General features: G+C 36.9%; 1 protein-coding gene across 3 annotated transcripts in view; it reads left to right on the forward strand.

Annotated features, from left to right (window-relative positions):
• The window catches only part of RBM41 (RNA binding motif protein 41), a 57,955-nt gene that overhangs the window by 483 nt on the left and 44,602 nt on the right, over nucleotides 1-12,870 (forward strand). For 2 of the 3 annotated variants that reach the window (XM_039878934.1, XM_039878936.1), the window contains exons 2-5: nucleotides 2,518-2,634; nucleotides 3,231-3,423; nucleotides 3,705-3,909; nucleotides 5,769-5,840. In XM_039878934.1, the coding sequence (XP_039734868.1) occupies nucleotides 2,518-2,634; nucleotides 3,231-3,423; nucleotides 3,705-3,909; nucleotides 5,769-5,840 (587 nt within the window). The remainder of the gene's footprint in view (nucleotides 1-2,517; nucleotides 2,635-3,230; nucleotides 3,424-3,704; nucleotides 3,910-5,768; nucleotides 5,841-12,870) is intronic. The other variant, XM_039878935.1, reaches the window with a different exon arrangement.

A 12,870-nucleotide genomic window follows, 5' to 3' on the forward strand; every position in this document is an offset into this window, starting at 1 on the left:
AGAGGAACCCAGACCAGATCCTCTCGGTCCCCCTTACCTCCACCCTATGCTCGGAAAGGGGCTCAGGGTGAGCGCCTTTATTTGCAGTGTTTTTGGATTAAAGAAGACTTGCTCGTGCCCCGAGAGCAAGTAGCGCTTTCGAATCTTAGTAAGCGAATGATACTTTGTTTCTACAAATTTAGAAGGCAAATACCAAACCTATTCGATATATCATGGGAAAGAGCAGCAGTGCTGCGAGCAGTTCCCCCTACTGGTTCGGCAGGAAATGGCAGCTTAAACTTAGCTGGACCCTGTTGAAAGCCAGAGCTTCCTAATTACTGACAGTACACAAAGCCTTTTGAAATGGTCCTCATTAAATTAGTTTTGTATTCACTCTGCATGTAGAATAATCGCTCTGGAATAGAGTGGTGTATTTAAAATTCTTGCTAATACTATGCTAACCTGCGCCGTCAGCTTCTGCATCTTTAAAAAAACTTTATGATTTTCCCTGCCTCAAAATTGACTTTTAAAACCTGTTTCTTATGATACAGCTCATACATGAAAAATAATGTATACATACAATTTAAAGAACAATAATAGACTCGTATCCACTACAAGCTTTAGAACTGGAACATTACCAGTACGTTAGAAGTCGCCAGTGTGCCCCTCCCTGATTGCTTCTCCTCCCTCCCTTCCCGCCTACGGGATCACTGTCCAGAATTTTGTGCTAATCGTTCTCTTGCTTTTTTAAGAAATAGTTTGACCACTTAGGAATATATCCCTAAACAAAATGTTGCTCGTTTTATCCATTTTTCAACTTTTGGACACATACTGTATGAATTTTTCTGTGACTTGCTTTTTTCACTAAACATTTCTTTTTGAGATTCACGTATACTGATGTATTCAGCTATGGTTTATTCATTTCAAAGCCTCTTTAAACTTAGCAAGAACTTTCAAAATTCTAAATAAAAAATAAAAATTAAGATGCTTAAAAGGGATTTTGTTTTTAAACCCTGGGCCTAAAGATATTTTAAAATTTTCCAAAATATGTTTAAGTCTTTGTAGAGCATGAGAATCTTGCTTGTAATTATGGGGGATACTTGTCTTAGGTTCCAGTAGTTAAGGGTCGTTTGATAAGGAAGGTATTTTAATATTTATCTTCCTCATGGAGTTAGCTCGGTTTTTTTGTGTTTGTTTTTTATAAGCAGTCGTTGCCTACTTAAATGGTCCTGCTATTTTTTTTACACTAATAAGAGTTTTCAATTATTTAGGGTTAGTTAGCTCATGATAGCATTAGCTAGATTTCTACACAGTAGTGCCTAGGCTATAAAATATTATGACCCTTTTCACATTTGTTTCTATGCTCTCTCCTTTGGAGATCTTTTCCACAGCTACAGATCCTGACAATACAGATAACTTGAAATTTCCACGTTCAGCTTCAGACTCTCATCTATGCAACAGTTCTCCCATCTCTCACTTTTCTTTTAGCCAATATCACTTATACAGCCACTTCAGACTTAATATATCTTTGAAGTATTCCTGGTACTTTATGCTAGCGTTTCAATTGGAATAGGTGGTTGACTCAACGTGGCTAAAACAATAATGACATGCCCTTTCCCAAACCATTTATTTCATCCAGAGCTTCCTCTTTCCTTCATTGGTATCAACATTCTCTCAGTTTCACAGCTTGAAATTTGGGGGTTTATCTTTGACCCTTGTCCCTACCTTCAAAAGGCCTTACCCATCTTACTCTTCCTTTCTGTTTCCACTATTATCACTCCAGTTTGGACTTTCATCACCTTATGTTTGATAAATTTAAAGAGTTTTCCAACTAGTTCTTCTGGTTTCTTTCCTACTAATCCATGAGACATAACCACATTCGTTTTCCTAAATCACCACTTGCAATGCGTCACTTTAACTATCTAATAAATTACTTTGTAATACCTATACATTCAGGTCTAGGCCCCGTAGTTGGTATATTTAAGGCCTTCACAATCTGAGTCTAATTACCCCTCCAAGATTATCTCTCAATCTTCCCATACATGAATGCCAGCTAAATTGAACTTCTCATTATCCCCTAGAACATCTCATACTTGCTCTCCCTGTTCTTTCCTTCATCACACCCAATACTTCAAATGCCAGTTTAACAGTTACTTTTCTAAAATCTTCATTTACCACCCTAGCTCCCAATTATCTCTCTCTTCTGTGAACTCCTACGAATTCGGCATGTGCCTCTCTATATTGTTTTTCTCTTCATTTCCTCTCCCCCTCACCTCCCCCCCCACCGCCAGCCACACGCATGTAACAGATACACTCAAATATTCCTTCTCCCTAAGTAAATTGCAAACTTTTTAAGGATAGGGACTATGTCTTGAATATCTTTAACTCCATCAGTACCTCACAGAGTGTATTGTGTGTAAGTAGGTATTTTATGTTTGCAGAATGACTAATAAAAGGCAACAAATTGTTCAAGAAGGCTTTTTGAACAAATGGGGTCACTAACGGTAGACAAAGAATATATTCTTATATCTATTCCAGGGTAAACAGCTGTGTGAAGAGTGATGAGCATGTCCTGGAAGAGTTGGAAACAGAAGGGGAGAGGCAGCTGAAAAGCCTCCTTCAGCATCAACTTGATACCGCCGTCTCCATTGAGCAGTAGGTATTGATTTTGCAAACAGGTAGAGTACCATAGATCCTCACCTTCAGGTGACAGACCCCTCTTAGAGTTTGGATGGAACACTCCGTTCCCACCCGCTCCCGTGCCTTGGCAAACTTCTACATATCAGGCAGGGTTTTGCTTCTCTGTCTCTTCTTCTAGGAATCTTCCCATTTTCTATGACGTCTGGGCTAAGTACCTTTCTTGTGAAAGGTACTTAGGGAAGCCTCAGCAGATATAGTACTTATAACCCAATATTATCGTTGCCTGTTTACTTGCCTATCTTTGCACTGTTCTTCCACAAAAGCAGAAAACATTTTTTTTTCTTTTTTACTGTTAAATCCTCAGTACCTAGCACAGTGTCTGGTGTATAGTAGGTACTCAATAAATAAATACTTGATTCAGTCATTTATTAGTCCTAGATGAGGAGACTGTTGGTAGAATTCCATATTGTTGCAGTGGTGCTTCAGCCTAGAAATAGGACTTGAGAGAAATTACCGATGAGTTTTATTGTGCCTCTTTTCATAGCAAGCCCCGTTTCTGTGAATTGTGGTAACTTGAAGATGTTCTTACTCTCTTCCTGCTTTTCTTGCAGATGTGTGTCTAAGAAAGAGAGCTTTGCTCCTGGTACTATGTATAAGCCCTTTGGGAAGGAAGCAGCGGGGACTATGACTTTGTCCCAGTTCCAGACACTGCATGAGAAGGACCAGGAAACAGCTTCTCTCAGGGAACTAGGGCTCAATGAAACAGAAATCTTAATCTGGAAGAGCCATGTTTCAGGCGAAAAGGTAAGTGAGGTGAGTTTCTTCTGGACAGTAAAGAGCGAGATCTCTTCACTTGGCACAGAACCTTTTAATTTTTAGTTCTCACAAAACTGAGCTTTGCGTCTGAATCTTCTTCAGTTTCTAGGATAAGGACCCTGGTAAAAGAGAAGCTGTCCTTTGACTTATTCGCTACCATATGTACAAATGCTCATTTTCGGGCCCTGATCATCTTACTTGAGGCATCAGACCATCACTTTCAGGGTGAGTCCTCTATGATATATTCCATCTCTTTTTTCTGGTTTCAGAGGATGAGACTGAGGGCAACCCCTGAAGCAATACAGAACCGTCTTCAAGATATTGAAGAAAGGATCTCAGAGCGTCAGCGCATCCTTTGCCTGCCACAGAGATTTGCAAAGAGCAAACAGCTGACCCGGCGAGAAATGGAAATAGAAAACTCTTTATTTCAGGGAGCTGATCGTCACTCCTTCCTTAAGGCTCTTTATTACCAAGGTATGTGGTCACCACTAACTTTGAAATATTCATTCACTGAGAGAGATTTAACATCAGGGCACTAAATATGAAGAGTTAGAGAAGGGAGTGAGGGAAATACACACTATCACTACTCTTGAGGAATGTATAGTCCCATGAGAGAGACAAACATGTCCAGAGTTAGTTGCAGTTCAGCATGGAAATTGCTATTATAGAGATGTGAATAAGATGCTGAGGGAGCACAGAACATAGAGAGCATCTAAGTCTAGTTGGGGGATTCATAAGTTGACATTTTTATTGAGTCTTGACAGATCAGTAGACATTTGTCAGGTAAATAAGGGGGAGAAGGCATTATAGATAATGGGTGAATGAGAACAGGACTGTGAAAGGACCTGGCGTGTCTAGGGAACAATGAAAAAGTTCAGTGTGGCAGGCAGTATAGGATACAGCAGGGAGATGACACTGGAAAGGTAGGCGAGGCTAGATTGTAAAAGGTCTTTAGGCTGAAGTATAAATTAGCACAAAATATATAGATAAGTTGTCCATATCTTAACGAGAAAGAGTGAGTTTAACAGATAAGTTTTGCTAGGCACTGTGGAAGGTGCACAGAAGTTTAAGAAATGATTTCTGACTTGGCGCCAATTACAGTCTGGTTGGAGAGAGAAAAGTGGCATCTAGTAACAATGTGACGTACAGTTATTAAGTGCTGTAGGAGTTCAGAGGAGAGAAAGGCCACTGTGCATTGGCACGACTGAAGAAGGCCTCTCCGAGGAGGTAAGATTTAAATTTTTTTAATAGTACCTGTTCTTTAGGAAGGAGAGGGAAAGGCATTTCAGTTGCAGCAGATGGTGTAAGCACTATGGCATGTTTGAGGGTGTTATCAGAGACAAGTTAGCTAAAATTTTTGACCTTTCTTTGGTGGGTAGTCTAACTCTATGCAGAGTTATTCGGTTAGTTACTTTGGATATAGTTAAAGGTATTTCAGCCAGGAAGAACATGATAAAAGTTGTATTTTAACATGATTAATATGATGACCAAGAAATAGAATGAGAGAGAAGAACTGGAAGCAAGGAAAATGATTTAGGAGGTACTACAGTCATTTAGGCATGAAGATCTGGACTGAAATGATGGCAGTGGAGATGTGAAGAGACGTAGGTATGGTTATAAGAGACATTACGAAGGAAGAATTGGTAAAACTTGTTGACTGAGACTTAAGGAGGAGGGTTAATGGAGAGGAATGTGTCAGAGGTAATCCAGATGTTTCAAGGCTATGTGACTAAACAATTAACAAAATTAAGAAAGCATTTATGGGGAAATTTTGAGGGAAGATGATGAGTTTGAGTTTAAGCATGTTGAATTTGTGAGAATGGCAGGATCGTGAAATGCAGATATTGAAGAGGCTGTTAGACATCCAGAAGCGAAGCTCGGGGAGAGGTCAGAACCAGATCTACAGGACCGGGACTCATCTATGCATAGATGACAGGTAAAGCCATGAGAATGAATGAATTGTTAGAGACAGTGAGACCATAGACATGGAAGAGCAGTGGTGAGGGAAGTAAAAGAACTAACAAATAGCCTTTTGTGGAGAGACATAGCTTAGCGATTAAGAACATGGATTCTGGAGGCAGACTGCTGGGAAAATCCTGGTTCTCCACTTACTAGTTTTACGATTTGGGGCAGGTTTCCCCCTAGCAGCTTCAGTTTCATTTGTAAACTGAGAATATTAATAGTAGCTATATTGCAGGATTGTTAGGAGGATGAAGTGAAATAATACATGTAAATCACGTAGAGCAGTGCTTGGTATTTGGGGTGGGTGGTGGGTGGTGTATGAATCTGTTCTTTTTCCTATCTTTGAAACTCCTTGCTTTAAACCTTCACAGCATACCACAAAAAGACAAGTGCAGACAAGTACATGACCTCAATGAAGAGGAAGATAAAATTAGGCACAAAAGGCAAGTCGAGAGTTTTCTTACAGTGTTAGATTTAGGAATGTAACCTAGAGTCCTAGACTTCCAAGTTGAGTGCTTACTTAATTCCATATCCAGTATATAACAATGTTCATAGAAAATGGTCCGGAGGGAGCATATTATCCTTATACAGAATATTAAAAAGAGGAGCTAGTAGAAATTTTAAATTTTTACATTTAGTGTTATTGATTTTTTTCTCTATACCTTTAAGTTATTCTACCAGACATAAAACAACCTTAATGATTTTAGATCCTATTTCACAACTAATTCAGAATATCTTTATTAATCAGTAAAGTATAACTATTGATAATGATGATATAGCCAATATTTTCTTCTATTTTTTTGAAATGAATTTACAATAAAACTGTCTGATTTTTTTGATGTACAATTCTGTGAATTGTCAGTCGTGTAGATTCATGTAATCACCACCACGATCAGGATAGAGAACAGCTCCATCACCCTAAAACTTCCTCATACTATCCATTGATAGTCAGCCCCAACACCACCCATAATCTGGCAATCACTGATCTGTTTTCCATCACTGTAGTTTTGTCTTTTAGAGAATGTCATACGAATGGAATCATATAATATGTAAGCTTTTGAGAATGGCTTCTTTCATTCAACATAATGCCTTTGAGATTCATCCAAGTTGTTATGTGTATCAGTAGTTCATTCATTTTGCTTAGTAGCGTTCCATTGAGTGGATGTTCCAAAGTTTGTTTATCCATTCAAACATTGAAGTGTATTTGGGTTGTTTCCAGGTAATGGTGATTATGAATAATACTGATATGAACATTCTTATACAGGTTTTTTTGTGAACATACAATTTTTATTTCTCTAAGGTAAATATCTAGGAGTGGGATTACTGGGTCATATGGTAAGTGTTTAACTTTGTAAGAAACTGCCAAACCATTTTTCAGAGTGGCTGAATCATTTTGCATTTCCACCAGCAATGTATGAGAGTTCCAAGTTGCTCTACATCTTTGTCAGCATTTGGTATTGTTGGTATTTATTTTAGTTACTCTATTAACTGTGAAGTAGTACCTCATTGTAGTTTTAATTTGCATTTCCTTAGTGGCTAATGATGTTCAACATCTTTTCATATGCTTATTTGCCATCCTATATCCTGTTTGCTGAAATGTCTATTCAGATCTTTTCTTGTTTTTTAATTTGGTTGTTTATTTTCTTCCTGATGACTTTTGAGAGTTCTTTATATATTCTTAATGCAATTCTTTGTTGGTTATCTGATTTGCAAATATTTTATTCCAGTCTATAGCTTGTCTTTTCATTCACTTCAGACTGATTTTTGCAGAGCAAACTTCTTTTATTTTGATAAAATACACCTAACATAAAGGTGACCATTTTTACCATTTTTTAAGTGTTCAGTTCTGTGGCTTTAAGTACATTCACATCGATATGCAACCATCACCACCATCCATCTCCAGAACTTTTTCATCTTCCCAAACTGAAGCTCTGTACCCATTAAACACTAACTCCCCATTTCTCCCTCCCCCACTCAACCCCTGGCAACTACCATTCTACTTTCTATCTCTAAGAATTTGACTACCCTAGGTAGCTCATATAAGTGGAATCATACAGTATTTATCCTTTTATGTCTGGCTTATTTCACTTAGCATAATGTCTTCAAGGTCTTCTGTATTGCAGCATGTGTCAGAATTTCCTTCCTTTTTAAGCCTGAATAATATTCCATTGTACGTATCTACCACATTTTTGTTTTAACTTTCATCTTTCAATAGACACTTTTGTTGCTTCTACCTTTTGGCTATTGTGAATAATGCTGCTTTAAACCTGGATGCACAAGTACCTGTTCAAGTCCCTGGTTTCGGTCCTTTTGAGTATATACCCAGAAGTGGAATTGCTGAATCATGTTTAATCTTTTGAGAAACCACCATACTGGTTTCCACAGAGGCTGTACCATTCGATATTCCCACCAGCAATGCACAAGGATTCCAGTTTCTCCATACCCTTGCCAACACTTACGTTTTTATTATTTTTTATAATAGCCATACTAATGGGTGCGAAGTGGTATCTTACTGTGGTTTTGATTTGCATTTCCTTAATGACTAGTAAAGTTGAGCATGTTTTCATGTGCTTTTTAGTAATTCGTATATTTTCTTTGGAGAAATGTCTATTTAAGTCGTTTGCCCAGTTTTTAAATAGGTTGTTTATTTGTCGTTGAGTTGTAGGAGCAATTCATGTATTCTGGATGTCAATCCCTTATCAGATACATGATTTGCAAATATTTTCTCCCCCATCCCATGGGTTGCCTTCTCACTTTGTTGATAGTGCCCTTTGATGCACAAAAGTTTTTATTTTCTCTGAAGTCCAATTTGTCATTTTTTTCTTTTGTTTCCTGTGCTTTTGCTGTCATATCCAATAAATCATTGATAAATCTAATGTTACAAAGCTTTTCCCCTATATTGTCTTTTGAGAGTTTTATAGTTTTAGCTCTTAACATTTAGGTCTTTGGTCCATTTTGAGTTAAATTTGTATATGGTATGGTATAAGATAAGGATCCAACTTCATTTTTTTTGCATGTTGATATTTAGTTTTTCCAGTACTACTTGTTGAAAAGATTGTCCTTCCCCACTGAATGGTCTTAGCACCCTCCCTGAGAATCAGTTGACAATTAATGCAAGAGTCGCTCTCTAGGTTTTCCATTCTATTCCATTGATATATATGTCTGTCTTTATGCTAGTGCCTGTACTGTTTTAATTACTGTGGATTTGTAGTAAGTTTTGAAATCTGGACGTGCAAGACCTCCAACTTTATTCTTCTTTTTCAAGATTGTTTTTGCTATTTGGGGTCCCTTGAGATACCATATGAATTTTAGGATGGAGTTTTCTATTTCTGCAAAAAAATAGTCATTGGGAATTTGATAGGAATTGCATTGAATCTGTAGATCACTTTGGGTAGTATTGACATCATAACAACATTAAGTCTTCAATCCATGAACACAGGATGTCGTTTTTCTCAGCAGCATTTTGTTGTTTTCCGTTTTTTGCCTCAGAGCAAATGTGTTAAATTTTGATACAATCCAGCGTGTCAACTTGTCTTTTGTGGATCATGGGGTTTTTTTCATGTCTAAGAACTTTGTCTAACATCAGTTTATGAAAAAGATTTTTTCCTGTGTTTCCGTCTAACAGTTTTATAGTTGTATACTTCACATTTAGATCTATGATCCATTTTGACTTTATATTTGTATAAGGTGTGAGGTTTAAATAAAAGTTCACTATTTTGCCTATGAATGTCCAGTTGTTCCAGAGCTAATTGTGGAAAAGAGTATTCTTTCTCCATTTACTTGCTTTTGCATTTTTGTCAGAAATCAATTGGCCACATATTTGTGTTAATTAATTCACATCATAATTAGTGGTGAAAGATTGAAAAATTTCCCCCAGAATCAGGAATAAGATAAGGTTGTACACTCTCACCACTTCTATTCACAGTGGAATGAAATTGGAAATCAATAATAGAAGGACATTTAGGAAATTACGGATATGCAGAAATTAAATACCATATAACCAATGGATCAGAAAAAGCCACAAGGGACATTAGAAAATACTTTGAGATGAATAAAAACAAAACAGTGTATTATAACTTATGAAATGCAGTGAAAACAGTATTTAGGGGGATATATAAAGGTGTAAATGCCCATATTAGTAAAGAAGAAAGATATCAAATTGATAACCAAAACTTCTGCTTTATAAACTATAAAAATTTGTCCAAACCCATAGAATGTACAACACTAAGAATGAACTATAATGTAAATTATAGGCTGGGTAATTATGATGTGTCAATGTAGGTTCATTATTTGTAACAAATATGCCATTCTGATGGGTGGTGTTGATAATGGGGGAAGCTATACATGTGTGGAGACGGGAGTATGTGGGCAATCTCTGTACCTTCCTTCAATTTTGCTGTGAACCTATAACTGCTCTAAAAAGGTTAATTAAAGAAAATAAATTACAAAAAGAGCATACTAAACCCACATCAAGCTGAAGGCAGGAAATTAAGATTAAAGTCAAAATAAATAGAGAATTAAAAAATAGAGAAAATCAACAACCAAAAGTTGATTCACAAAATTCACAATCCTTTAGCTAGACTCACCAAGGAAAAAAGAGAAAAGACTCAACTTTCTTATACCGTGCTCTACTTTGACTCTTTTTTGTATTGAATATCTTTTTCCATCCTTTTACTTTCAACCTTTTTTTTTAATCTAAAGTATAGACAGCAAGTAGATCGTGTTTTCTTTTTTAAAATCTATTCTTCCAATTGAGTTGAGTAGAGTGTTTAGTTTATTTATATTTCATGTATTTAATAGGAGTCCGATTAGGTAGGATTTGTATCTGCCATTTGCTATTCGTTTTCTGTATATGTTATATCTTTTTTGTTCCTCTATCACTCATTTATTTCTCTATGTTAAACAGATGTTTCCAGTATATCATTTTAATTAACTTGTTGCTGCTTTTATTATTTTTTTAGTTATTTTCTTAGTAGTTGCCCTGGGTGTTATAATTAACATCTTAGCTTGAACAAATTAGTTTGTATTAATGCCATCTTAATTTCAGTAATATTCCAAATCTTTGTTCCTGTTTAGTTCTGTTCTCTCCTTCCTCCTTTGTACTATTGTTGCCATACAAATTACATCTTTATAGATTTTAAGTCCGTCAACAGTTTTATAGTTATTGCTTTATGCACTTATCTTTTGATTTTTAAAGTCAGATAGGACAAGAAAAAGTTACAAAGACAAAAACATTTATACTGTATTTTATGTTTACCTATGTAGTCAACTTTACTAGTGCTTTTTCTTTGTGTGCATTTATTTCAGCCTGAAGGATTCCCTATAATTTTTCTCATAAGGCAGGTCATCTAGTGATAAACTCTCTCAGATTGTGTTTATCTTGGAATATTTTAATGTCTCCTTTAGTTTTGAAGTATAGGTTTTTGCCAGTCATTGAATTTTCGGTTAGTAGTATTCTTTCAGCATATCAAATATGTCATCTCACTGCCTTTTGGCTCCTGTAGTATCTCTATTGAGAAGTCACCTATTATTTTTAGGATTCTTTGTCCATAATGTATCTCTTTTCTCTTGCTGCTTTCAAGACTCATTCTTCATCTTTCACTTTTGACAATTTGGCTACATGTCTAAATGTCTCTTCGGACAGACTACAAGTCAGTCTCTGAGTTTATCTTTTTTGGAGTCTTTCAAGGTTCTGTAATGTGTAGATTAATGGTTTTCATCAATTTGGGGAAACTTTCAGCCATTACTTCTTCAAATATCTCTTTGCCCATTCCTCTCCTTCTGAGATTTCCATTATGCATATGTTTGTATGTTTAATGGTCTCCCACAGGTCTCTGAGGCTCTCTTATTTTTATTCATTTTTTTTCTTTCTGCTACTCAAATTGCATAATCTTCCTCAGATAAGGTAGTTAGCATATCTCCAAGTTTTCTGATTCTTTCTTCTGTCAGCTCAGTTCTTCTGTTGAACCCCTCTAGTACATTTTCAACTCTAGAATTTCTATTTGGTTCTTTATTACAATTTTTTTTGTTATTTTTATTCCTTATTTGGTGAGGCATTCTAAAACATCTTGATAGTTCTTTATACATGATTTCCTTTAATTGTTTGAACTTACAATAACTCTTTTAAAGTTTTGTCTGAGAAGTCAAGTGTGCTTCCTCAGGATAGTTTCTATCAATCTCCTGTGTATGGGTCGTACTTTCCTGGTTTGTTGTTGTTTGTAATGTCTTCATCTTAGCTCAGACAGCTGTAACAAAGTACCATAGACTGGGTGGCTTATAAAAAACAGATTTATTTCTCACGGTTCTATAGGATAGAAATCTGAGATCAGAGTTCCAGCATGTTCTGATGAGAGCCTTATTCTGGGTTTTCAGACTGCTGACTTCTTGTTGGATCCTCACATGGCAGAGAGCAAAGAGAGGAAGCAAATCTCTGAAGACTCTTAAAAGGGCACCGATTCTATTCATGTAGGCTCCACCCTCATTACCTCATCTGATCCTAATTACCTCCAAAAGGTCCCTACCTTCTGTTACCCTCACAGTGAGGGATAGGGTATGAATTTCGGGGGAGAGGGACACAAGAATTCAGTCCATAACAGTCTTGTAAATTTTTGTTGAAAATTAGACATTTAAAATAATGTGATGACTCTGAAAATCAGTCATCCCAATCAGGGTTTGTCGTTGTTGCTATTTATTTGTTTAGTGACTTTACTGGACTAGTTCCGCAAATTTTGAATTCTTTGTCACATGCAGCCACTGAAGTCTCTGTTCAGTTAACATAGTGGCCTTAATGACTGTAGGGAGTTTTACTTCAGTGCCTTGAACCAAAAAGTCTACCATCTTATTGAAGGAGGGAGGGAGGGAGAGAGAGCGAAAGAGAAGACAGAAGAGAAGAGGATAGGAGAGGAGAGGGGAGGAGAGAGGAGAGGAGAGGGGAGAAGGGAGAGGGAAAAAAAGAGAGAGAGAGAGAGAGAGAGTGAGTGAGTGTGTGTGTGTGTGTGTGTGTGTGTGTGTGTGTGTGTGTGTGTTGGTCACTCTGTCTCACTCAGGCTGGCAGTTTGCAGCTCTGCCTTAGACTCCGCTTCCTGCTTGCACAGAGCCTCAAGGTCAGCTGGAAGTGAGAGATTAACGACTTCTCAGGTACTAACTTTCCTGAGCATACACATAGCACTGCACATGTTTGGTACTTTATAGTGTCCCAGGAATATGTCTGAGTTATTTAAAAGCCCTCTGTGGACATTTCATTCCCTGTTTTTCTTCTTTTTTTGTTAAATTGTGGTAAGAACTTAACATGAGATTTACCTCTTAACAGATTTTTAAGTGTGCAATACATTATTGCTAACCATAGGTACAGTGTTAACCGTAGGTACAGTGTTATACAGCAGATCTCTGGAACTTGTTATCTTGCATAACTAAAACTTTATAACCATTGAGTAGTAACTCCCCATTTTCCTCTTCCCCCAGCCCTGACCACTA

The sequence above is a fragment of the Pteropus medius genome, unplaced genomic scaffold (assembly GCF_902729225.1).
Source record: "Pteropus medius unplaced genomic scaffold, Ma_sr-lr_union100, whole genome shotgun sequence".
Taxonomy (NCBI): Eukaryota; Metazoa; Chordata; class Mammalia; order Chiroptera; family Pteropodidae; genus Pteropus; species Pteropus medius.